We start from the raw sequence: 24,614 nt of genomic DNA, 5'->3' as shown, positions 1-24,614 counted from the left end.
GTCACACATATGGAGACTATCATGATACCTTCATTGAAGAGCAAGAGTACTCTGGTACTTCCAAACATTTATGTTATTGGCATTCCTATTTAAAGTCTCCTAGATTAGTATCTATAAGCAGTATATGCATTATACCTGATAAGGTTATTTTCTATTTTTTAGTCTTTAATGTAAGTACTGTTATTTTTATAAGTACTTTTGTAGCTTCTAAAGGAAGTTATTCAGTTATGGTGCCTGGTTGTATGAGGTCCTTTTTGAGTATGAAGAGGGGCAGAATTCCTGTGAAGCTCATATTCCAAGAGATTAAGCAATATAATCAGGTGGAGGAAAAGTGAAATTGATCTGAAGAAAGTGGGAAAAAAATGTTTTTATTTATGCTATCCTAGAGTACACAGTGCATGCATCATGTGCATGCAAAACACATGGCAGCTATCTGTAGATACATGCAACTCGAGTGTCTCAGATGATACTAATGAAAAAGGCAACAGTTGGTTAATAAATGATTAACAGATGTATGCACCGCTGAAGAAAGCAAAAAAGAGAAAAATGGACAGAAGAGTATTTTACCTCAAAGAAGCTCTAAATTAAACCATGGTAAATCTTGTAGATTATGGAGTTTTCCTTGGTGAAAAATACTCCTGAGTCATTGGAATCATAGAATCATTTGTGTTGGAAAAGACCTTTAAAATCACGGGGTCCCAACCGTTAGCCCAGCACTGCGAAGTCTACCACTAAACCATGTCCCTAAGTGCCACATCTAAACGTTTTTTAAACATCTCCATGGATGGTGACTCCACCACCAACTCCACCACCTCCTTGGACAGCCTGTTCCAATGCTTGACCATCCTTTCGGTGAAGAAATTTTTCCTAATATCCAATCTAAACCTCCCCAGGTGCAACTTGAGGCCATTTCTTCTTGTACTATCACTTGTTCCCTGGGAGAAGAGACCAACCCCCCCCCGCCTACAGCCCCCTCTCGGGGAGCTGCAGAGAGCGACAAGGTCCCCCCTCAGCCTCCTTTTCTCCAGGCTGAACACCCCCAGCTCCCTCAGCCGCTCCCCATCAGACTTGTGCCCCAGCCCCTTCCCCAGCCCCGTTGCCCGTCTCTGGACACGCTCCAGCCCCTCCGTGTCCCCCCTGCAGTGAGGGGCCCAACACTGAACACAGGGTTCCAGGTGCCGCCTCACCAGTGCCCAGTGCAGGGGGACGGTCACTGCCCTTGTCCTGCTGGCCACACGATTGCTGATAGAAGCCAGGATGCCATTTACCTTCTTGGAAACTCAGCCTTTAACAATGTGATGATTTTGGTGAGAATAGGCACATGTGCAGGAGGTCTCAGCAACTGGAAGGGGAACCCATGACCACATGTATAAATTCCATCCCTGTTGTAGCTTTCAGTGTTATGTTGAGGCTTATGTGGTGTGCATTCCTGGCTCTAGAAATTAGCCACATCTGTGTTTAAATCTGTTTCTGTGTATGGCCACGCTTAAGTAGGTTCTCAGTTTAATTACTCCAGTGGAAGATATCAACAGGATATTCACTGATTTCTGAACGCTGCCTCAGGAACAAGAAAAAACTGTTTGGGCTTCTCTGGATTTCGTTTTTGTTTATTTGAGTGTTTTGGTTTTCAGCAAGTCCTGTGCTTGTGCTTCACAGGGTGGCCCAGGTGTCAGAGGTGCCAAAGGTCATCGTGGTGATCCAGGTCCAAAGGTACTTTTATAGCACTTTACAATTGACACATGCACAGGTTCTTGGTTTCTCTATGCTGCATGTAAACCTTGAAATGAATTCCAGATTGTCTCTGATGTTGCTGAGGAAAACGCATAGTGAAATGCCATTGGCGTTTGGTGTGTCTCTTTTCATAACAATTGCTTGTCCTGTTTATTCCTTGATAAAAGATATGAAATTCAGAATGCTGCTTTCACAGCATAAATCTTCTCTTTTTTTTTTTTTTTGTATTTGTATTTATAAAGGAACAAGGCAGTTTTAAACTGAACCCTAACTGCTTAATCAAATGTTAACTCATATTTCAGATGTTTTTGAGTCTATTGGTATTTAATTCTTCAAACAGAAGCTGCATTTGCCCATATGATAAGAGTTTAACTTATGTCCTGTGCTGCTTTAGGGACCAGATGGACCTCGAGGTGAAATTGGTGTTCCTGGACCCCAAGGACCTCCAGGACCACAAGGACCCAGTGGACTTTCTATTCAAGGGCTTCCAGTGAGACTTATAAAATCAATAGAGTTCTTTTGTGTGATGTTTTGCACAGCACATATCTTAGACTGATTGAAATATCTTTTGGTGTCCTGATCAGAATCTGAATTTCAATATTTGGAGTGAAATTACAGATTTGGCTTTAACCTATAGTATATGTGGGTTCAATGCCAACATTTCTGGTTTTATTTCATCTGAATTTTTAGTTAGCTGCAGGGATTTGATCACAGGTTGAATATGACCCAGGTATTAGCATCCAAGCCTGGAGACAAGTGAAAAAAATTGCAGTGGGATTGTAACATGACACCAAAAAAGAATAAAAAAAATAATATTTTATCTTTTCCTGGTTGTGGTATTGCTCATCATGGATCAGTTCTGACTTGAAAGGTGTGCCCAAGCAAGAACACCGTATTTGCTGCCAAAATTAAACAACAGTATTCACTGCATTACAGAGTCTGTCACCAGAGGAGGTGGTTAGGCCTGGAGTTTGCAATGCTGTTGTGAAATAAGTCTCAGAATTTCATCATAAAGACACATTGGTAGAATAATGAACCAGCAGCGCTAATGTTTCATGTACGTTTCTGGTAGATGGGTACACATAAGCCTTGAAAGGTAGTAGATACGTATCTCTTTCTGCTAGACATTTTCGAAAATTTGCTACGTTATAATATGCTTTTTTCTTTTTAGCCACTTTTTACTTGATACTCTTGATGATGCTGTCATCAGAGAATAATACTGAATACATTAATTATAAGAATATTTATTTCATAGCAACATTGTGTTTCTGCATAAAATTTAATTAAAATCAGTTTATTATCTAGAAAATTATATCTGTTCTGTGTATGTACTGCAGAAACACATCTAGTTTTAATAGAAATCCATTGGTTTCATAATTATAGAAAGCACATTTGAGGGCTGCACAGAAACAGATTTCTTTGAGGAGAAAAGAAAATAACTACCTGTTTTTGTAACATAAGGGCTATAGTTTTGTCAGGTTAATTCTGAAGTATTTTGTCAGGTTAATTATGAATTGTAAATTCTTCATTTAGTTTTGCAAATAGAGTCTGTAGATTTGCTTCAGCAGGAAAAGTAGTCTGTTTTCTTATTGGTTGGTGTTTGGTTTTTTCTCCTAAAGAAGCTGAAAGGAACCATTAAAAAAATAGGAAAGTAACCATGTATTTGGTTTACTATGTGTGATTCTTAATTTGCAGGGGCCACCAGGTGAAAAGGGAGAGAAGGGAGATCTTGGTTTTCCTGGCCTGCAGGTATTCCCTAAATTACTGTTTAACCTGTCTCTTACTAAATTAGAATGTTGAATTGACATCACTGTGGATTTACGGCACATATTCAAAACTGCTTAGAAATGTGTTGTTAGGTTGAATTTGAACAGAGATTTACAATCAAGAGGAGTTTAGGGTATGCTGGTGTGGAGTGACCAAAGCGTTTGGGGCCTGAAGAACCAATTACTTTCTTGACCTTGTTTAACACTGAAATAGCTTTTCTATAGACTCAAAAAGTATCCACTCTAAGACTTCTGCTTACACAGTGAATAATTGCATCTGCTTGTTTTCAATTTAAACCCATTAAATTTCTCCTGTAATTATCTAGGAGGACAGATTGGGCACTTAATCTTTTTAATGCTATCTTTCACAAGATTGTATTCATTGTATCTCAAGTATTCAGCCAGTCTTACTCAGTTTGGTGTCTGTTACTTAGTCTGGAGATTGCATTCCAATTCACTGCTGCTTTTCAGGTTCATTTGCTCTTCTGTTTTTAGATGCTTCTCTTCTGCTGATTATATCACTCCAGTATTTGTTGGCTGTTACCAGATTCCCCCTTCTTGCTCATATGTGCTAGGGATAGTAAAGTCATCCAGCCTTTCCTCATAGATGAGTTTTGTTAGCCTTCTGGACCACTGCAGTGATGGCCCCAGACTGCTGCTCTGCAGCCTTCATGAGTCAGAGTGTGACATTTCACCTGAGCAACGGGGAACTGCTGGATGTAACTTGTAGTTGTGCTCAGGCAGGTATTTCCCCTTTGATATTGCTTCACTGACCAAGCAATATGGCAACAGGCTCCATTTTAGCAAGAGAAAGAAACAGGAGCTATATTTTTAGGTTAAGGTACTGATGTTGCGCAGTGGAGTTACACTGTCACGATGCTGCAGTGATGTAGGAAATCAAACTCTTTTCAGTTTAGTGGCACAGGAGGCCTGACTTAATGAAATTGTCAGTGTTCTTAACAGGGGATTGTAGTGAGGGGGTATGAAGCCTGTGCATTTTAACAGTGCCTATTTAACCATTTCTCATCTCACAGAAATACCTCCTTTACTGAATCTCTTCTATGATCCCACCCATTGCTGAACTTCCTAGTTCCATTTATCCAAAACATTTATCCAAAAGCATGTGACAGTTTCATTGGAAAGTGATTTAGTTGGATTCTGTTCACTTGATCTCATCATTTGCCCTCTCTTTGTAATGCTTAGGGTGTCCCAGGAGCATCAGGTTCACCTGGAAGAGATGGAGCTCAAGGTCAAAGGGTAAGGTAAAATGAACACGTTTTACATTTAGGAGTTTCCATTCCCTAGTGGATATGTTTCCCAGCATGGGTGATTTATTATAGCTTACGTCACTTGTATTCTACCGCTTCCGGAGATCCATAACTGTGCAATCAGCAGAGAAGGGTGGAGTATCCTTTCATCTGCTGGATCAGGGTTGAGAAATGCCAAGTGAGTAATGGGGAGCTATGCACTATGTTTGCGTTTAAGGCATTTGGGAGGACTAGATGTCACTTGTGTCCAGCACTGCCAATTAGTCTACTTGCTTACAAGTTTAAAATTAGATGGTGGTTACATGGTACCTAATTAGATTGCCCTCAAATGCGATGATCTAAATTTGGTTTCTAGGTAATTAATGAACGACAGAGACAACTGGAAGGGTATTTAATAATGAATGTAGAACAATGCCTGTAGAAACTGGTGACATCAGGAAAAGTTGAATACTAATATAAAAATTTAGTCAACCTTATTCTGCTTCTGATAGAACAAATGAAGATATTTACAGTCTGTCTAGGAATCAGTAAAAAACTTTCATATTCATGTGTGTAGTTAAACCTAAGTCCTCTCTGTCTCCTTGGGGAGAGTTTTGTTTCATTATTAGTCAAGTGCTGGAAAGTTATTGTTAGCACAATACAAGGTTACTGTCTACAGCAGAACCTCATTATGAAATATAACTTTTCAGTTTGATTTGAACAAGATTTACATATTCATGATCCTTTTTTGGATATGTTAATGTAACTTGAACTTTAGAAAAATCTGGACCTTCCTTGGATTTCTGGCTTTAACCTGAGACCTTGTTATAAAAAAACATCCCTACAGTGAAACGTGTATTTGAGCTCACTATTATGAATTTAAGCACTGGCATATCTTTATGTATTAGAGTAATTCCACTGAAGTTAATGTAGAATTTGGGCAATGCATAATGTTTTTCCTCTAAAACCAAGAAAAGAAAGTAATTCTATTAAGGTAAAGGTTTATTCAACATTATCATCAGATGAATAACCTCCTAATCAGGTGAATAGCCTCATGATTTTCAATTAAGTTGTGGTAAAATATGAAAGTAAGTATATTCCTTTTCCTACTTCATAATACTGTGATGCCTTCTTTTGTATGTAAACTCATTTTTGCATGGTTTTAATGTCATCTTTTGGGCTGTGTTGGAATCTTTCCCCCTAAATTTCCCAAGCTGATATCACCTGTTCATCTCCAGGTTAATAGAGACTTGGAGTCTGATGGACATTTGGATTTTTGCCACTATGCTGTTTAATCTTGGTCGTAGCCAGGTTGAGGTGACTTGGTGCTAGATGCTGTAAATGTGAGTGGTATGTGCCTCTATTTTCTGAATTCCTGATCACGAGGGACACTGAGCATTCTGCAGTTCAGGGAGAAGAGAATGCTGTGTTTTTACTTTATTCTGTAGCTAATTTTATGCTTAACAGCGGAGGCCCTCAGCCATGTCTTGGTGTCAGCCAGCAGTTCCGAAGTGGTCTAGTTTTCCCACACGTGGAAGTCAGCAGGTTGTTGCAGAGAGATGGTATTTTTGAGAAAAGCTGGGAGCAAAACTAGTGCAGCAAAGGTTTTTGATACAGCCTGGACTGCTTATTCTGTAGAATTCTCTGCAGTGTTGCGTATAATAAGGTAGGCCAATTGCATAAATTGCTAGTTTTTATAGATATGGTAATAAGGCTTTGTTCATGCATTCACTTTCTTCTGGTGTTAATCAAAGGAGCTGAATAAATAGCCTAAATCTCATAAAATTAGATCTGTTAGCCTGTTATTGTCTCTGTGTGACCCTCATGCAATATTGTCCAGTAGTAATTATTTCTATGGCAACAAATAATTACGTTATACTAATTTTATGGTGTTGTAACTCATTTGATTCCTGTGAAGTTCTGACAACATAAAATTGCTTTTAATGGGTGAAGATTCAATCCAGTTGTTTCACCGCGGTCTCTTTGAAGGCCAAGCACTTGAGAAAGGCGTAATTCTAAAGGGCATAACTGCACCAACAGCAAAGGGGTACTGGAAAATTCTGGAGAAGTAAATTGCCTTTTTGTATAATGTTCTCTTTGTTGAGCTTCCTCCTGTTAGCCAAGATGCCAAACTGTTTTGCAGCTATTATGCTACGAGAACGGATTTTTAATATGTTATTCTTAGCTTAGCTATCATCTCCTCTATAGTATTTATTGTCCATTGAAATATTTTAATTATAGTGATACCAGTGCTGTGAAGTACTTAAACAGATGGCTAAATCACACTGATTTTAATGGGAGGTAAGCATGGGGCTGATATTTATTAGGAGATCTCTGAGAGCTTAGCTGAGCTAGGGATAATATGATATTAGACTCAGGAAGTCCTGGAATGGAGATTTTTTCCTTCCAGTTGCTGGCAGTTGGAATCACCACTTTTACAGTTCTTTTTCCTTCCCTTTTATTTTGATTTCTAGTGTTCATAATTTCTGGTTTTAGTTTTGAATTCAGTTGAGAAAATGTCCCTTTTTTCCTCTTAATGTTTTAATTCAACAATTAGTCTATAAAGGCTCTTTTTGTATTTCTGAAATTCTACTTTTTAGTCCCTGGTTTATTTGTTTTTCTTGGGTTTTAGTACCTCATTAAGACATAGAACATCTCCCCTGTCGGTTGTGTGAATTCATACAAAGATCATTTTCATAATGAATTACCCTCCCCATGAAAAAGAGTGGGATGTAATAAAAATACCATGTGAAGGCTGAATCAAAGTAAAAAATGTGTTCTCTGATAATAAAGAAAACTTTCTGAATATGCGTGATAGTATTTATACCTGTCTGGCAACAGGTTTAAATCTACATCTCAGATGCCATATGAGGAACAGTCCCCTCCCCTCTCATCACCTTCCAGTTATAAAAGAGTATAATAGAAGATTTTATAAAATAAAAAATTGTCTCTTTATATTTTATGGCTGGGTCTGTGGTTGTTTGGTGTTCTTGCTGTCCGTATTTGTAGCTGGCAATATAGAGAAGTTTTACTAAAGAGGACAGATTGTGCTTCTCCACCAACTCTCCCAAGCATATCGTGTTGAAAGATACAGCTTGAATTGCACGTGGGAGAGAATCCAAACCAACATCATGCTTCTGGTGAGTATGTAGACAGTAATTAGACTCCCTTGTGCTTTTGGTTACATCTCTTTCAGCCAAGCATATAAGTTTGGAAGCAGACTGTGACTGACCCTTGTTGAGATGTGTAGGTAGAGTGGGGAAAAGTCTCCCCTTTCCCATATCTGCACGGCTGCTATCCAAGGTCAGGTCACAACTGCAATCCCCGTTGTTTATTGTGAAGTGCAGGCCTTCCCGAGAGATAGATCTACACAGCTGCAACAAGAGAAGCCTAATATATCATCCTGAGTGGGAAGCATGCTCTGCTTGATGACATAATGTAGGGAGAGATCTCTATTACACTGACTCCCAAGTTTGTATCTCTCGTGTCCATGACATTGTTACTGCTTGCAGTTGCCTGGTAGTTTCCTTAGGAGTGTCTTCTCCTGGCCAAGTTTCTCCTTGGCAAAGAGGCATGGTTCTTCCTTAGCAGGTTAAAAAGTTACGGAGGAAGCTCTGTTGGATGTGCTTCCCTATATGTCTGCTGGGGTGGAACCACAGAGTTAAACTGTCAAGTGATCGATTTCTCTTGCTGAGCTGCTGCAGATAGTTTGGAGTCCAGAAGCATTGACCAATGTTGCCTTACTGTGCTTGAAGACACCGATCTGCAGTAAGATACCTCTAACTGATAGAAAGAATGATTCAGTCTCAAACATTTCTTCAGCTGCTGATGGCCCCTCTTGAGCTCACTCTGAGCAAAAGGGCAAAGAGACCAGCTGAGACACAAAGCCTTTGTCTGTAGGCTAGTAAATTAGATACTGCCAGAACAGGATTTTAAGCATTGGCTAGTGACCTATGCAGTGTAATGCTTGTCATTCCTCTTGGGAGTGTTGGGCTGGACCAACTCTTTCAGGACATTGTTTAGGGGACAGCATAGATCAGAAGCCATTTCCAGTAGGGAGTTCAGATGCACGTTCTTTTAGCGGGATTTATAGAGTCATAAAACAAAGGCTGGAAGGGACCTTCAGAGGACATCTAGTCCAACAGTCTGCTCAAAACAGGTCTGTTCAGATCAGGTTGCTCAGGTCCATGTTAAGTTGAGTCTTGAACACTTCCAAGTATGAAGATTCCACAACATCTCTGGGCAACCCATGACAATATTAAGTTTCATTGTAACATTTTTTTCCCAACTTTTAATCACAATTTCCCTTGTTTCCACATATGTCTGTTGCCTCTTGTCCTATCACTATGCACCTCTGAGAAGAGTCTGTTACATCTCTTTTGCCTCTGGTCAGGTAGTTTAGACAGCAATAAGGTTGCCAAGCAGAGCAAACCCACTTCTTTTGACCTTTCTTCATATGTCCTGTGACATATGAAGCCCCTGAACACCTTCATGTCCCTCCACTCTACCTGCTCCTGTATGTCAGTCTGCGTTGTACTGGGGAGACCAGAAGTAGACACAGAAGTCCAGATGTAGTCTTAAAAGCTCTCAGTGGAGAGCAAGGGGCATTTTCCTGAACCTTCAACTGAACCTGCTGGCTGCGCTCCTACAGCCAGGATGTGGTTTTCTGCCTTTGCTGCAGGGGCATGCTGATGACTGGTGCTTGACCTGTTTGCCCCCTGGGAGCCCCTGGTTCTTTTCCACAAAGCCACAGAAATGCAGTTATGTATGTTGATATGAGCTGTGTCACATCTTTTCTCTTTATTGACAAGCAAAGGCATAGTCAAAGGGATACACAAAGGAAGGAGTATTATCTTCCAGATGTTAATCTTAATAGCACACTGCAAATCCTGGAGGAGAAATATGACTGATTAACAAAAGATATGCAAGAAATGAATTTTGAGGAATTAATAGTAAAATCATTTCAGACTACCAGTTTGTGGATGGCACTGATAGTTTCATAAGGAAAAAGAGGAGAAGGTAAGTCAACATCATTGGGTGTTAAGACAGAACTAGCCTATTTTGATTAAATAAGGGTTGTGTGTTCTGAGCAATGTTTCAAAAATAAAAACCAAATCCACCCACATTTCTGCTCTTTTTCTGGGTTAGCTTTAATTAAAAATAACTCATGTTGGTGCAAAATCTTTTGCAAGCTACATCTTAGATTCATAGACTGAGATAGTGTTTAGTAATATTTCTCTGATGATCACGATGTTTTATCTTGAAAGCGGGAATATTTGTTTTTTAATTTTTCATCAGAAAAAGGAGAAAAAATGAGGAAAATTAAATAAATAAAAAAAAGACAAGACAGTCATGGGTCCCAGCCTGCAGTGTTGTTTTGTTTTTAAAGGCTGTACGTGAAAGTCTTTCAAGCCTGGGCTCAGTAGCTTCAGTTAAGGTTTTGCCACAGCATCTAGGGCTACTTGAAAAATCATAACTCCACAAGTACCCCAAACAAATTCCAGGCTACCAAAAGCTGAAGAGTTTATAGTGAGATCAGCAGCAGTACTGAATTCAGAAGAGGTGAGATTTTACAGGGATTTAGGTGGTGCCTACGTTCTGTAATGTCATTTGTATTCTGGCCAATAAAATCTGTTATAAAAAAAAAAATCTGTCATAACTACAGTGTTTCTCCATAATTGTTTATCCTGCCATTAGCAAAATATGTCCTGATTTAAGTTAACCTTTCAATATAATATACACCTTGATTCTAAACTGCCATGCATCTGAGGTCACGCATCAAAGTCTGTCCCATCCTGCTTTTGGATCTGCAGCTCCATGGGGGACATTCAGTGGCTCTGATCCGTCATTCCTGCCCTGGATGTGACTCATCAGAGAGAAAGCGCTGTTGTGCTGTGTAATTCCCCCAGTCATTCTGGAGGTGGTTGAGCAAACACGAGACTTCAAGAAATGGGAGGGTAAATAACATCTTTAGGGCTTCAGTGCTCGGAGTACAACTTTGTGAATTCTCACAGTGCTGTCTTTTCATCTATGTTACATGGACCAAAAAGATAATGAGAGAAAGAGCCAGAAGAAATACATTCCCAGTCTTCCTGCCAATTTCCTGGTACCTATTAACTACTCACAAGTTCAGAATGAGTATCATCAGATCCGTTCTGGCCATTGGATGGTCTGAGTAACATCACTTCCAACCCTGCTGGCAGCACAGATTTGTATCTTTGGACTTTTACCTGTATAAGAGAATAGGTACTGTCCCGATCTTTGTTGAACCAAACCTCTCTTTGACTTCATTTATAAATAGCAATTTCCACATCTAACAAATATGGTAGGAGGCAATTTTTTTGTGGGCAAGCAATACAGACACAGTGCCAAGAGAAATGAATTGTAGAATGGACAGGGGATGATTCTTGAGCAGCCAAGAGTAAGAACGCTGCTCAAAAGAAAGAAATTGTTGAAACATGAATTGTTGAAAGAAAGAAATATGTTGAAAGGAAATGTCGTTCTGATCGTACTGGTAATTCTACTCTTTAACTGGGATGGGAGGAGGGCCATACAGCATTATTTTTCTTTAGAAGCTTGTGTGAAGCCCCACTAGATCCTAGAAGTTAGTAGAAAGCTCTACATTTCCCTCCTCCTATTTAAATTAAGCCCTTAAGAGGGTCTGACCAGTTTTCATCCTGCTTTAGGACTGATCAAAAATAAATGCTTTAAAAAGTGAAACATACCTGTAAATATGAAGGTATCAGTCTCCCTGAAGGTTTTACTGTTATGAAAACAAGTCTAGTTTGCGTTATCTGTTAGGGACTTCCATGTTACTATAGAACTGTGAAGATCTATCACTGAATTTTTCAAAACATTTTTCACAACTGAATGCTTCTGCCAGAGAATATCAGAAACCCTATTTTATAATTTGTAATGCATTTCAAAGTTCCTTATACTATTTTCTGTTTCCTTTAGAAACACCAGTTTTGAAGACTGAACACACTTTCTTTTGCAGATTTGTTTAACTGAGCTAAGCAATCTTTTCTCTGTATATGTCTTCAAAGTACCGTGATAGAGACACTATTAGTATCTTTTATTTGATGCCACTCACTTGTTACATTTGCTTTAGTTCTTACCATGATAGGGGAGCTGCTTTGGTCCCTGAAGCTTCAGGAACCATCTGGCTACATTGTGAAATAGGAAAATATTTCCTTATCAAGTCTAAGGATGCATAGATGACATAATATGAGTTGACTATGTGGCTTATTTTATCATCAAAAACACCCTTCTGGTGGACTTTTAAAAAATCCTTTCCAGGTATATGGCAGATAATATTCCCCAGCCAGTTTTTTTTAATGCCATATGATAGCAGGCTTGAATCATAGTTTCCAAATTATGTAAAGCACAAAACTAGTAGTTCATGCTATATTCATTACTAAAACCATGTCAGAAATAAAGTTTCAGAAAAAAAGTAAAAAATGAAAAAGCTGTGATTTTTTTTTTTTTCTGAAGCTCTTTGAGATACTGAGGCCTAGAATGTTCTTTACTGTGTGTCAGCATAAACATTTTCAAACCCCCTCTTTCCTTCTACTCTCACCTCCATATTCTGGTCTTGAGCCAGAGATAAGTTCATACTTCTCCTTTTTAGGCTGTGTAGTAATTAAAGAATTGACATCAGCAGGCTGGTCAGAAACCTATGCTTTATAGCATGTGGATACAAAATGTGCATATTGGTTAATTTGCAAGAATACTTTATTAGTGGTGTGTTTCTTCTACATCTGGTCAGTCTTTTTTCTATGATTTGCTTGCTTTCCACTTTCCAAGTTATCTATAGTTTTTGGCTCTCGTTTCTGGAAGCTCTGAAGCACGTTCATAATGTAAACCACATGAGCATTCCTGCTACTTCCTGAATCAGGACCTCGGTGATAGCTAGTACATATGTACAGTATTGCTGGGCAGAGAGGTGGACTCTCAATTGCCATCTTTCAGCACTTAATCAGTGGGACTGTGAATAGTTGCAACCAGTGAGAACAGATGTAGAAGCGTGACCCGTTTTGTGGTAGAGAAGTTTGACAGCAAACCCCCTCATTTACCTTGCTATAGCAATGTTATAAGTGAAATCCACTCAGAGGTGAAAACTGCCGGTGCAGAGTTTTGCGTTGCTGCTTCTTACTTCAAAAGCATTGTGAGACTAGTTAGGTTTTGTTGGGTTATTTTTTTTCAAATATCGGTGACACTCTTTTTCCTTTGCAGAAATAAAACCTCCCCAGGGCAAATAAGGGAATTTTATTCCAAGAAACCACTACCACCAGTTATTAATTTAAGAAAAAACAAGAACAAAAAGGAAAGAAAAAATCTTTTAGATGAAATGGAACAGATTCACGAAGTACATATAAAAAGCTGATAAAATTGCATGTATTTCTCTTTTATAGGGTCTTCCTGGCAAAGATGGACCCACAGGCCCACAAGGACCTCCTGGCCCAACGGTGAGTATTGCGCGTGGAATTTGTTACAGTAGTCAGTAAGATTTGGAGGGATATTTAGCCTTCTGTGGACAGACCAAGGCCAAAGGTTTTCCTTGGAAATTAAAATTCTCGTGATGCATGGGGTTGCAGAGAGCTGCTTGTCCAGTGTCATTTCTTTGCACTTACTTACCTCAAGAAAAAATGTCTCCCATGGGAAGGGGAGATGGTTGTTCCACCAATAGATTGGTATCTTGTTCTTAGTCAAGTAACTGCACTATATAAAGGGAATTAGCCTAACATTTGAAATAAGACTTCCTTTTTGTAAGAAATCCCAGTTAGGATTGTTAGTTGAAGTGAATTGCAAGTTTTGCTTGGACTGGAGGCTGGAGGTGAGTGCAGGTATTCAAATGCTCACATAGAATAACCAAGGAAGACAGCAGAAGCTGCATTCAGCCTTCAAAGCAAGGTGTGTGTTGCATCTACAATTAGTCTCATCCTTCTCAGCTAGGGCAGCTAAGCAAAGTTAACGTCTTCTTGACAGATTTAAGATGTTGGGTGAAATTGCTGATTTTATTGAGAACTCGCCAAGCAATCCTGTTCTTTTTACAAAGAATGTTCTATGTCATTCCCCCTGAACACGGTAGTATCATCACAAGATTCAGTCTAGCCATTCAGCAGAAAAACCGTTCCAGAAAGCAACACAAGTCCATTTTTCTCAAGTGCTTTCCTCAGAGCTGTGCTTCTGGTGCTCTTTTTCCTGCAGCATGTACTACTTAGTCCTCTCTTCCAAAATCTCCAGTCTTTGATTGGCAGAACTGTGTACCGTCTGCTTTGTGCACTTCTTCTCCATCACACAATTATTTCTCTAATCAGCTTTTATGGATGTTGATTGTCATCACCACTGTTTTCTTTCTCTTTTTCCATGTAGGGCATACCTGGTGCTCCAGGTGTTCCAGGTGTTACTGGAAGCCAGGGGCCACAAGGTGATGTTGGAGCTCCTGTAAGTAAAATAAATATTGCTATATTTGCTGTTGTGCATTAGTTGGTTTCTGATCCTGGCTTCAGTGTTTTACAGTGATGCCTCAACATTTATGGCTTATGATCTGTTTGCAGTTAGTGGCTAAAAAAAGCATCATGTTAGTCTGTCTTTGTTCATTCTTCAAAATTAAATCTATTTGTTGATCTTACCTACAATGTTTGGGATATAGGGATTACAGAGTCAAAACACAAGACGAAAACACAGAAGTTAAAAACATAACCCTATGTGAATTTGTAGTCTGTATGTAATTACTTTCCCCTTTTTTCCCCTTTGCAGTTCAAGCAACTCTTGGGAAATTAAAGTATGCCATTTACTAACCTAAATATTTCCAAATTATTATTCTGATTTTCAAACGATGAAAATATTGCATGAATAAAAAGCTGGCTTTTGTGGTTACTTTGGGTTTACATCAGAAGTACTGACTAATGATCAGAGCTTGTTGTAGGTTGTTATTATAGATTTGACCGTCAGTTTCACTGAGTGGAATATTACACCCTCGATATCTAAAATTAGCATTAGGAACCTCTAATACTAGGTTTGTCTTTCAGATATTATTTTCTGTATTATTAAAACCTCCCAGTTTAACTAGAAGAAAGGAATATATCTATAAAATGAGCGTGTATATTACAGAAAAGAGAGGATTTACAGTGGACCTCTTTTTCTCTGTAGCAGTTAGTATTGTGTATTCACATTTTAACATTTGACCACTTGGTTAATTATAAAGCCCGCTTAGGTTTTTTTCCATATATCACAGTGAATGTTCTATTTAATTTTTAGAGAGTTCAGAATGGGATGGTGTGTATTTCTGACTTGATTTGTAGAATAGAAATTTTTCTTTCCAAAATCCAGTCTGCTTTGGAGACTTAGTCCAGTGCAAGCATTTTTATTTCGTTAGGTAGAAATGAAATGATTGATAATATATAAGCAAAGATAATTACCTAATGCCCAGTTCTGCATAGTTTCTAAGTGTAATCATGAAATCTACTAAGGAGATTTGATGAGCTATGGAACTTATTACTATCAACGTATAACATGCTGACTATTCTGTTCCTGTCCAAACACATGTTCCAGATATGGAACTAAATTTCCTAGATATTCCTGTGAGTCATGTAAGCCCTCTGCTGTGAATGTTTAGACTCTAGTCGTTCTGAGAAAACAGCTAGGTGGGTGAAAAATTATTAAGCTTCAGTAACTGCCTTTCCCAAAAGGTAGGGTAATAGAAATGAGACCTAGAAATAATCTTGCAGTCTTTGTAGGAGTTTCTTCTTTCTCAGGATAGAATAAGCTGTGCTTTAACCATGCACCAGTTGGCTGGTTATCTCTTCATGCAGACATTTCCTCACTTTAGGAGTTTCTGAGAGATGTCAATCCTACCCCAAAAGTTTCCGTAGGTGAAGCTGTAGCTGCCCTGGACAACTTGTTCCAATCCGTAATGATCCTTACCATCATTACATTATTACGTTATCTCTAATGTCATACTTAATTTTCTGTGCAGTTGAATCCCATTGCGGACTCTGTTCTTAGAAGATGCAGAGTCTTCATGCAGCAAATGCTACAAATTTCAGACATATTTTGTCACCCACCAGACTTCTCTTCCTTATACTCAGTGATAATTAGACCCAGTTCATCCATGTGAAATGCATCATCTGGTGACCTGCGCTTGCTGCCATTTTAAACAAAAGAATTCAGTATATGACAACTCCCTGAGAAAGTCATTGTTGCCATGTAGTTGCTGAAGATCAACACTTTGTTGCATACAGAAATGGAAAAACTGTATTTGTTTTTGTCATGTAGCTTTCTGAAACCTTGCTCCTTGTTTATTTTTTCTCCTTTTACTGTAATGCTGCAAGGGAGACTGCTTAGGTGTTAAAATTTGTGAGCAAGAACAAAATGAGAATTAATTTTTTATTGAATCTTTTCATAGGGTCCTCCTGGAGCTAAGGGTGAACGGGGTGAACGGGTAAGTTTGTGTTCACATTAGCCACCATTTTGTTTCCTGTCTGGCCTTCTGTTTCATAAAAAGCGTTATCCAGCAATTAATGTTTCTCTGTGTTTACAGGCACAATAGTTTTCTCTATGCAATCAAGCAAACTTTCCTTCTTTTTCAGACATTGTTTTATATATAGCTACATTAATGTGTTGAAGGTGAGAAGTATGTGCCTTTAAGCATGCCCCCAAATCTCTCTTTAGGGTTATCTTCTCAGACCTCTGTTTGATGGCTAAAAACAGTAATGGGAACCAGGGAAATCCCAAGACTCCTTTGGCTTTTTTTCTCATCTGAGAGGACACAATGTCTCAGGGATAATAAATGCCTTTAATTACTTTAAGTGTTTTGGAGCAGAAACGATGCAACAAATTGTGTTATGACACTGCTGCTGTTGTTATCCAGGGTGATCTCCAGTCCCAAGCAATGGTGCGTGCAGTTGCCCGTCAAGTGTGTGAACAACTCATCCAGGGTAAATCCATCGATAGTCAAATGTTTCTATTTCTAGAATAGATCTTTTCCTGCTACAATTACTTACAAATATGAGGCTTTTCAAAGCATCCAAGGGGATCTGTTTGTTTTAGGCTAGACAGTCAGGATTTGTGTTTGAACTAGGTTTATGTTCAACTGGTTTTCTATCCAACTAGAGCTGATTAGCATCAACCGTCTAAAAAAAAAAAGCCTGAATTGTCTGAAAGATATCGTATACACCAGCTTCTGCTGCAGCAGATTTAAATTTTATAGACATAAAATACAAAAAACCCCACCAAAGCAAGGAAATAAAATTCTACGTAACAGTTCTTCTATTTCCCTATTCCTTTTCCTGTTTCTTCACCAAAAAGTGTATTATCAAAGCATGACAAACCACAGCCTTGAGGACCTGCCAGTGTTCTATTCAAACTCAGCTGAACCAGATTCTCCACTGCAACTTGAACATTATGACCTTTTTTTTTCCTGACAGGTCATATGGCCAGATATAACTCAATTCTGAACCAGATTCCAAGTCAGTCTGTCTCAACACGAACCATTGCGGGACCTCCTGGTGAGCCAGGACGGCCAGGGGCTCCAGGGCCACAGGGTGAGCAAGGATCACCAGGCATGCAAGGGTTTCCAGGAAGCCCTGGTCAACCAGGAAGACCAGGAGAAAGAGGTAGGCTTCGTACTTCACACGTACAAAAACATACCTCTGCTTTCCTGATACATTCTGATGGCTCGTGTCTCCTGGCTAAAGGTGAGAACAACAGTGTTCTCACTAGTTGATTGGTGAGCTCAACACAGACCGTAATGAAAGCTCCAGAGACTCAGTCATGAAGGTAAACGCAGGCTTTGGCACGTGTGATTTGGCAGGGTCAGACAGAGATTTAATGCCTAAACAGATGAAAGATTGGTAGCATCTAACTGGGCACATTCCATCACAGCATGCTTTCATCTTAGAAGGGCTCTGAAGTGAGATGGATCGCTAAATGTGTAAGCAAAGGAGCTTTTGAAGAAAGTCAGCTGCAAAACTGACAGGTCCATGCTGGGGAGAGATTGACCTTTTCTGCTAAACTTGAAATATGTCAGTCTGAACATTTCTTAATTATGATCATCTGAAAGGAGCCAGGTTGATGATAAGAGGGGAAAAGTCCTAGTTTATGAGGGGTTGAGAGGATCAAGGAGAGGAAACGGTGAGGTCAGAAAGAAGTAATACAATTACCTGTTCATTTAGAAGAGTTCTTTTCTGTATTCTTTTTTAGGTGTAGGCTAGATCCCTTTTGCCTTTCCTCTAGCAGCACTGCCTAATAAAGAAACAAGCCTCATGTTTTGATTTACTCTCTCTTTGTGCAACCCTGGCAATCTTTGGTGTAATGGAGTAGCAGTAACTTCACAGAGGTAGTACTGAGATCCGTAATTGTGAAAGTGCTTTGAAAACCATCGTATGAGGACGTGACCAAAAACCCAAGAGACAAATTCTGATATTCAAAAGCGATGAATTGGTGTTGCTGTTACAAAATCTGCTAACTGGGATTTTAAAAATTAATAGCTATGAAGGCTGCTCAGTTCTGGAGCTTAATGGTTTCAGTTCACGGTAGCCATGATGACCAGAGTTAAAACATTGTTTCCAAAGAAAGTCTTTGCGTGAATCTGTGAGTGTATGGGTCCTTTCTTCTGCTTAAGACTGTAATTCTAATTGCATTCTTGAAAAAAAGAGGCAAGGTTTAGGGCACTGGCCTCTCAGTCATGCTGCTGCCTGCTCCAGTTGAGCAAACACCAGACACTGTCCAGAAAGGAGGAATGAGGGAGCGGGAGACAGGTAGAAAAGAAAATTGAAAGAGACTGCAAGTAAGGAACTGACTTTAAAAGAAGTGACCTGGGGATGCTGAATGTAGATTTCAGAGTAGTTGCTTCCATACTAATGCTAGAGTATTTTAAATGGCTTCTCAGGCAGGGTCTGTTTTAGGACACAGACTAATTTTGGTGGGGCTTCAGGAATGGAGGAACCAAAATGCCAGGCTACGAAAAGGGAAACCTGGCCAGTGCTTAGCATGTATTTTCCGTTGTCTTTGTTGTGCTGAGGCCCAGACCAGCATGTTGTACTACTATGAAATCACAGTTAATAGATATAGTCATTTAAATGAAACACAACGTGGATTAACCCACTACTGATAATAGCTGGGAAGCAGCGTTGCCAACAAGAGTGAGTACAGAAATGGTAAAACCACACTAAAAAAGAATATTACTCTTTTCCACTCATTTAGGCAGGTAGTGCTTGTGTGGAATTTCATACCTGGTAAAGAGCAAGCTCTTATCAAGCATACTTGAAGAACTATTAGCAGACAGCCAGAGATCTCTGCAGATTTTCATTAAATGTGATGCCGAATGGTGGGAGTGTTTTGCAGTATTTATAGCTTAAAATTAGATTGTTTTAAGAATCAAGAATCTATATGTAAACTTAAAGGCAAAATAATTGGCTCGTTCATTTGAAGTGAAAATGGATTTTAGGACATTCATGTAACTGGAGCCTTGCACAGAATCTGGAAGGAAGAGGAAGGAGCTCATTCAGAAACTAGGTAAAAATATAGACTAGTTTATTAGTCCTTGAGGATTCGATTTCTTCAGAAGCAACTGAAATTTTAGACCGATGTGTGCTTGATATAGAAGCAGTTTATTTAGCAGAAAGATACCTTTTGAGTTGTACAGACCCTTGGGATATTTCAGAATCCATTTCTAAGGAATTGCTCTAAGCTAACCTCAAAATGCAGCAGTGAAAAGTAAAAACTATTTTTACCAGCTTCATGCTTGTGGAAAATGATTGGAAGTTTCTTGTGCATTCCCAATTCTCACTTGATTCCAGCTACGTCTCGGAGAGTCAAGTAGCAGACTAAAATTGCTCTGCTTCTGGATAGAAGGGGGTTTAGTTTCCAGTGAATACAGAGAGGGAGGGTAAATGGACTCGGCCCCCATCCCTTGCTGTGTTCTGAAGCATTGTTTGTATTTAACTTGTTCAGCAAGTCATGATGTACAGTACTGTCCTGAAGGTCTCCAGACAGCCACTTGGAAGTCTTTATGAGCAATGTGTTTCTTTTCGCTGATGTCATCGGCATTTTGGTTGTATATGAAATCAGTTTAATGTTCAAAACCAGTGCCAAGTTAGCAACTCTGAAAAGTCAGACTCCACCTCTGAGTACAGAAAATGCACTGCAACAGCAAAAGCAGTGTCCATAGAGCGTACTAAAAAGTAATAGACATTAGAAGGAAAAAAGACCCGTTTGTTTATCGAGTAGCATTGCTTTTGTTCCCTCCGGGTTCAAACTATTGGTGTTGCTGCAAGAACCTGTTACTGGCTCTGAGCTGCATGGCCAGGTGCTGGTAGACTGGGAAGAGAAAAGGTGGGGGGAGGGTAGATGTTTCCTCCTGCTCACCTCCCCTGCCCACCACCCATTTAACCCCAGCCTGTAAGAAGGGGGAACTTCTGAAAGCAGTGTGTGGAACTGGTTAGAAATCCTGCACCAAAGAGAGCTTTGCTGGAAAATGTCAGCAGTGAGAGATCTTGACATCAGTGAACTTCCCTGCTCACTTGCCTGGCCAATACCTTCTTTTCCCTTGTTTACCTTGTCACTCTGCCAAGCGTTAATCAGATGTTTTGGAAAGAGGCTTGGATTGAGCGAGTGTTTTGGAGTTTTGTTGGAAACCTCCACATGAACTTCTAGGTCCAGGCTGTCCCATTCCTGGATGTATTCTCTCACTAGTAACTGAGCTGGTCCTTCCAAGAAAGACCACCTCGGTGAGAAAGGATAAGTCATGGTCTTGACAGATTCAGTGCTCAGTGTCTGTTGCCAGCTAAGATCTGCTTTTCCCAGTGGAAGCCTAAGTGAACGGATTAGGATCACACTAAAAGACATTTGCTATTTGGTTTTCCCAGCTAACTATTGTTTTAGCTGTACATTGTGGAGTCTTATCTGTTGTATTTTTCTAATGATGTGAAAAGAAACCTCTCTGGCAATCTCAGTGTTTGTTAGCAATATTTGCCTTTTACTGGTGCCCCAGCAGGCCATTTGAATTGGACCAGTGACTTAAAGATTAAGGAGGCTACATCGTGTAATCAGTCCCCTGTAGTATATAATCCCAGATAATTTACCAGCATTTTGCTCTTTTTACATATTTGCATAAATGTAGAAGTTTGAAAAAAAACCCAAACCCAGCCACTGATAATTCACAGCACTCATCTCTATTTTAATTTTAACTAGTTCACAGCACTGGTTTCTATTTTTGTTTCAGCCAATTCTTTTGTTTTGATTCTATGTTTATGAGGACTTAAATAACTAGTGCCTGGCTTCTCAGTGCTCGGGAAGTAGTTGGGCTTCCACAAAATAATTTATAAAAGTAAAGTTTCAGCATAGTTTTTTCTTCATTTTTCTTTCTCTGCTTTTTATAATACATGGATAGTTTTCTCAGCTTTGAGGAAAAATGTGAAAGAAGTATAAAAAATTAGGCTGAGGCACTTCTAGCTTTCAGATGCTGTGAAAGTGCAATTATTCTTGACTACTGCTCTTATGGACTTCTGCTCTTATGACATGTCCTGAAGTGATACATAAAACTTAGGCTACTCACTCCATCCCAATATGATTAAAATACAGTAAATACCTAACCTGTCACTGGGAAAGTCACTATACTGAAGTATAGCTTCATCCGTATCTGCTTCCTGGCTTTACGTGAAAGAATTAGTTAAACATCTGTTATCAAAAGCCACCTGTTTACAGCTCTGATGGCAACATTCCAACGATATTAAATGGAACTTCTGCCGTTTGAGTCAATTGAATATTTTCATTTCCAATTTTAGCTTCGTCTGGATAAAAAACCCATAAAATATCACCATGTGATATGTTACAGTTACAAATGAGTATCTTTGAAAGAGGACATTTTTGATAGCAGTTTAATTTTTCTTAGTTGCAATATGCAGTTCTCCTCAAAGGACAGTATTCTCTTAAAGACAAAAATAGATAAGCAATACCTAAGATTTTATTTTCTGCAGAAACCATGGTCATTTAATTTTCTTTGCTAGAGAATATGCTCATGATTTTGGTTTTGTTTTTAATAACTGATGCTATCAAAGGTATCTTTAGCGGAATGTTGAAAATAATTGATTTCATATGGTTGTGATCTCCATGGGGCTGAAAAATAAGCCATTGCTTATTTTGGATGGGGACAAGACATAAAGAAAGTGGTTAGTGTGAAGGGGGAGAGACAGTTTGATGGTATTGCTGTAGTGTGTCCAGAGCACAAATATGAAAACACTTACTAGAATGTGAACCGACTTTAACTCAAATGACAAATTTTGATACACGCTTTTATCCCTGGGAGTGATTAACCATGCAGTAACATACATGGAGAGTGATGTCTGGTGGACTTTCTGTAAGCTGTGCTCCAGTGGAACGCAAAGATGACCTTGACAGAAAGCGAAATGGGTGAATTTTGAATGTTCTGTCATTTATAGGAGGGAGCCATTAGCTGTGACCACAAGAGGTCTGTGAATCTGTTAGCTTACTCTCATTAAAGAGCTTTTGTTGGAAAGTCCATTCGGGAAGCCCGTGGAGTGCTTGATTTCATAAACTCATGTGAGTTTTGCCTTAGGAGAGGCTATTCATGCACTTGGGTAAACTTTATTGGAAATTAGACTAAAAGAAACCTGAAGCAGACTTGTATCTTGGCCTGCAGTATGTTTGTTTTAGGAACCTGATATCCCTGTGATTTCAAAGAAGGTTTGCCCTGCACAAAAGCTTCATAACTTGTTCCAGAATGAACATTTTATCCTTAGCCTGGGCAGATTTGTTCCATATTTATCATTTCTTACTGTAGCTCACTCTGTGAACATCACGTATGGGTGTGTGCTCTTTTATGTGTGTAGAATAATAACTGAGTGCATGGAAGGCTGTGATTTGAAAACATTGTGGCTGTTGTCTTTGAAGTCACCATGTAACGTTATTGTACAGTAGGATAAGCAGTGGTCCTTGTACTAAACATCTGTGTAGATTCCAGATGGTTATCGTGGGCCAGCCTTCTTATGATCAAAGTAATCCACACATGCAGACTTTGCCTTTTGCAACTGGCAAACATTTCCTTACAGGTCGTGTCTGGCAAGAGACAGTGTAGATGAGCTGGCCTTGTTAAGAGGCCTGCAGCAGAAGCAGGGAATTGCAACAGAAAAAAACCTCTCCGTATGTTTGAAGGAGGCCAGGGCTAAGCAAATTTTTAGGTATCTGCAAACTGCATTTGGAATGCAGGACAAGAGGTTTGCCTGAAAAATTTGCCTTTATGAAATGGGTGGAATTCAGTTATCGGTCACAGATGACGGGTTTTTTTGGCAGGTTCCCCCTGGAATATAAATGTAGGTTAGAGCCTATACCTGCCACCTAGGGCTGCTCCCTGCATACACTGTGCAAGGCAGTCATTCATCGGCAGTTCTGGATAGCCCTTCCAACTGAAACTGCAATCTCTGCTAACAAATGCTGGATTGCAAACAGGAGGTTCACACTGGACTCGGAAGACAGTCTCTGAGGGCCGGAATCCCATCTATTATGTTGCTAAGAATCCCAGAAGAAAAGATGTTAGCAAATTTCAAGATGCCTCAGTAATTCAAACATTTAAGACCCATTGACCTTCAGTCAATCACGACAATCAATCAATGTGTTTTGCAGGCAGGAGTTCGAGCCTCTGGGTCAGAGCACGTTCTGGGGTACACCCTGGCACACGTATTCCTACGCTGGTCAAAGGAACATTTGGCAACACTTCTGATGTGCTGATGTAGATAGAGAGTAACGTTAGACTCAGAAGAAACTGCTGCAGCATTGTAATCGTCAATGACTAAACAGTCAGCACAACCAAACACAAATATTTCACTTACAGTAATAATTGTATAAACATTTCGTTACCCATAAATTGAGGGATGAAACATCTAAGACCTTGCTCTGTCTCACCCAATATCCTCTGGAAGTAAGAGGAAGATACCTGGTATTTGCAAAATAATTTGCAAAACATCACCCAGGTTATCACACCTGCTCTTTTTTAACACTTTCTGCTAATTTATTTTGGCCATGGTATTTCTGCACCTGGTGACCAAGTCTCTCCTGTAAAATACAGTGTTACTAGAAACACTTGGAAAGTTTTGGAGACCCCCTAACGGCAAATGTTGTGAAAAGTAGCTATGGCTGTATAATTTCCTCTATGAGAAAACAACCGGTCACCAAAAGACATTAAAAAACAAACTAAAAAAGCCCCAAAATTATGCATTCGAAGGAAATAAAAGGTACAAGTGGGAAACAGGAAATACCCAAACTATGCCAGGACACTGGCAAAAAGCCCTGTAGAGGTAAGACAAAAAGCTCATCATGCTTAGGTTAAAAATGATGAGCTCGGTTTGGAGTTACTGATTGCAGTGGTGTGGCCTGTGTTTTCCACGACTGGGCCACATGATGTGTTGCCATGGGAGCCTCCTGGTCTGTAGAAGACCTAGAACTCCTCAGCAGATACCGCATCCCCTGTAATTCAGTGGACTCTTATTTTGTAAACTTGATGTGAGGAATTCTTTGTCAGTGGGGAGTTTTAATTACAATTTTTTCCACAGTTAAGAGTCTGTTCTTACTTATTTGCTTCCATCAGAAACTGGCTTAGGAAGGAAAAAAAGAAATCTTCTATGGCTCATTGCAAAAATGAGGTGTCCTCCAGATGTTTTTCCCTAAGAGGCAACGGTTACCTGAGCAGAAGGGAAGGAAGGAGGCCAGTCAGTTGAAATTGTAGATACTGCCCCATCACGGGCAGCAGCTGTTTCTTTCTACTTTGTTTTTACGAAGGTGCTCTATATTGGCTTTGACTCTGAAAGTGTGGAAGCTGTGAAGCAGTAAGAGAAATTACCAGTGCTTGGAG

At 39.5% G+C, this 24,614-nt stretch overlaps 1 protein-coding gene across 4 annotated transcripts in view; it reads left to right on the top strand.

The window, feature by feature from the left end:
• The window catches only part of COL14A1 (collagen type XIV alpha 1 chain), a 123,696-nt gene that overhangs the window by 94,572 nt on the left and 4,510 nt on the right, over positions 1–24,614 (top strand). For all 4 annotated transcript variants that reach the window (XM_056332623.1, XM_056332622.1, XM_056332625.1 and 1 more), the window contains 9 exons: positions 1,657–1,710; positions 2,126–2,221; positions 3,427–3,480; positions 4,701–4,754; positions 13,159–13,212; positions 14,120–14,191; positions 16,155–16,190; positions 16,620–16,686; positions 17,176–17,364. In XM_056332623.1, the coding sequence (XP_056188598.1) occupies positions 1,657–1,710; positions 2,126–2,221; positions 3,427–3,480; positions 4,701–4,754; positions 13,159–13,212; positions 14,120–14,191; positions 16,155–16,190; positions 16,620–16,686; positions 17,176–17,364 (676 nt within the window). The remainder of the gene's footprint in view (positions 1–1,656; positions 1,711–2,125; positions 2,222–3,426; positions 3,481–4,700; positions 4,755–13,158; positions 13,213–14,119; positions 14,192–16,154; positions 16,191–16,619; positions 16,687–17,175; positions 17,365–24,614) is intronic.

The sequence above is a fragment of the Falco biarmicus genome, chromosome 3, assembly GCF_023638135.1.
Source record: "Falco biarmicus isolate bFalBia1 chromosome 3, bFalBia1.pri, whole genome shotgun sequence".
Lineage (NCBI taxonomy): Eukaryota > Metazoa > Chordata > Aves > Falconiformes > Falconidae > Falco > Falco biarmicus.
This window is presented reverse-complemented; position numbering and strand designations above follow the sequence as displayed.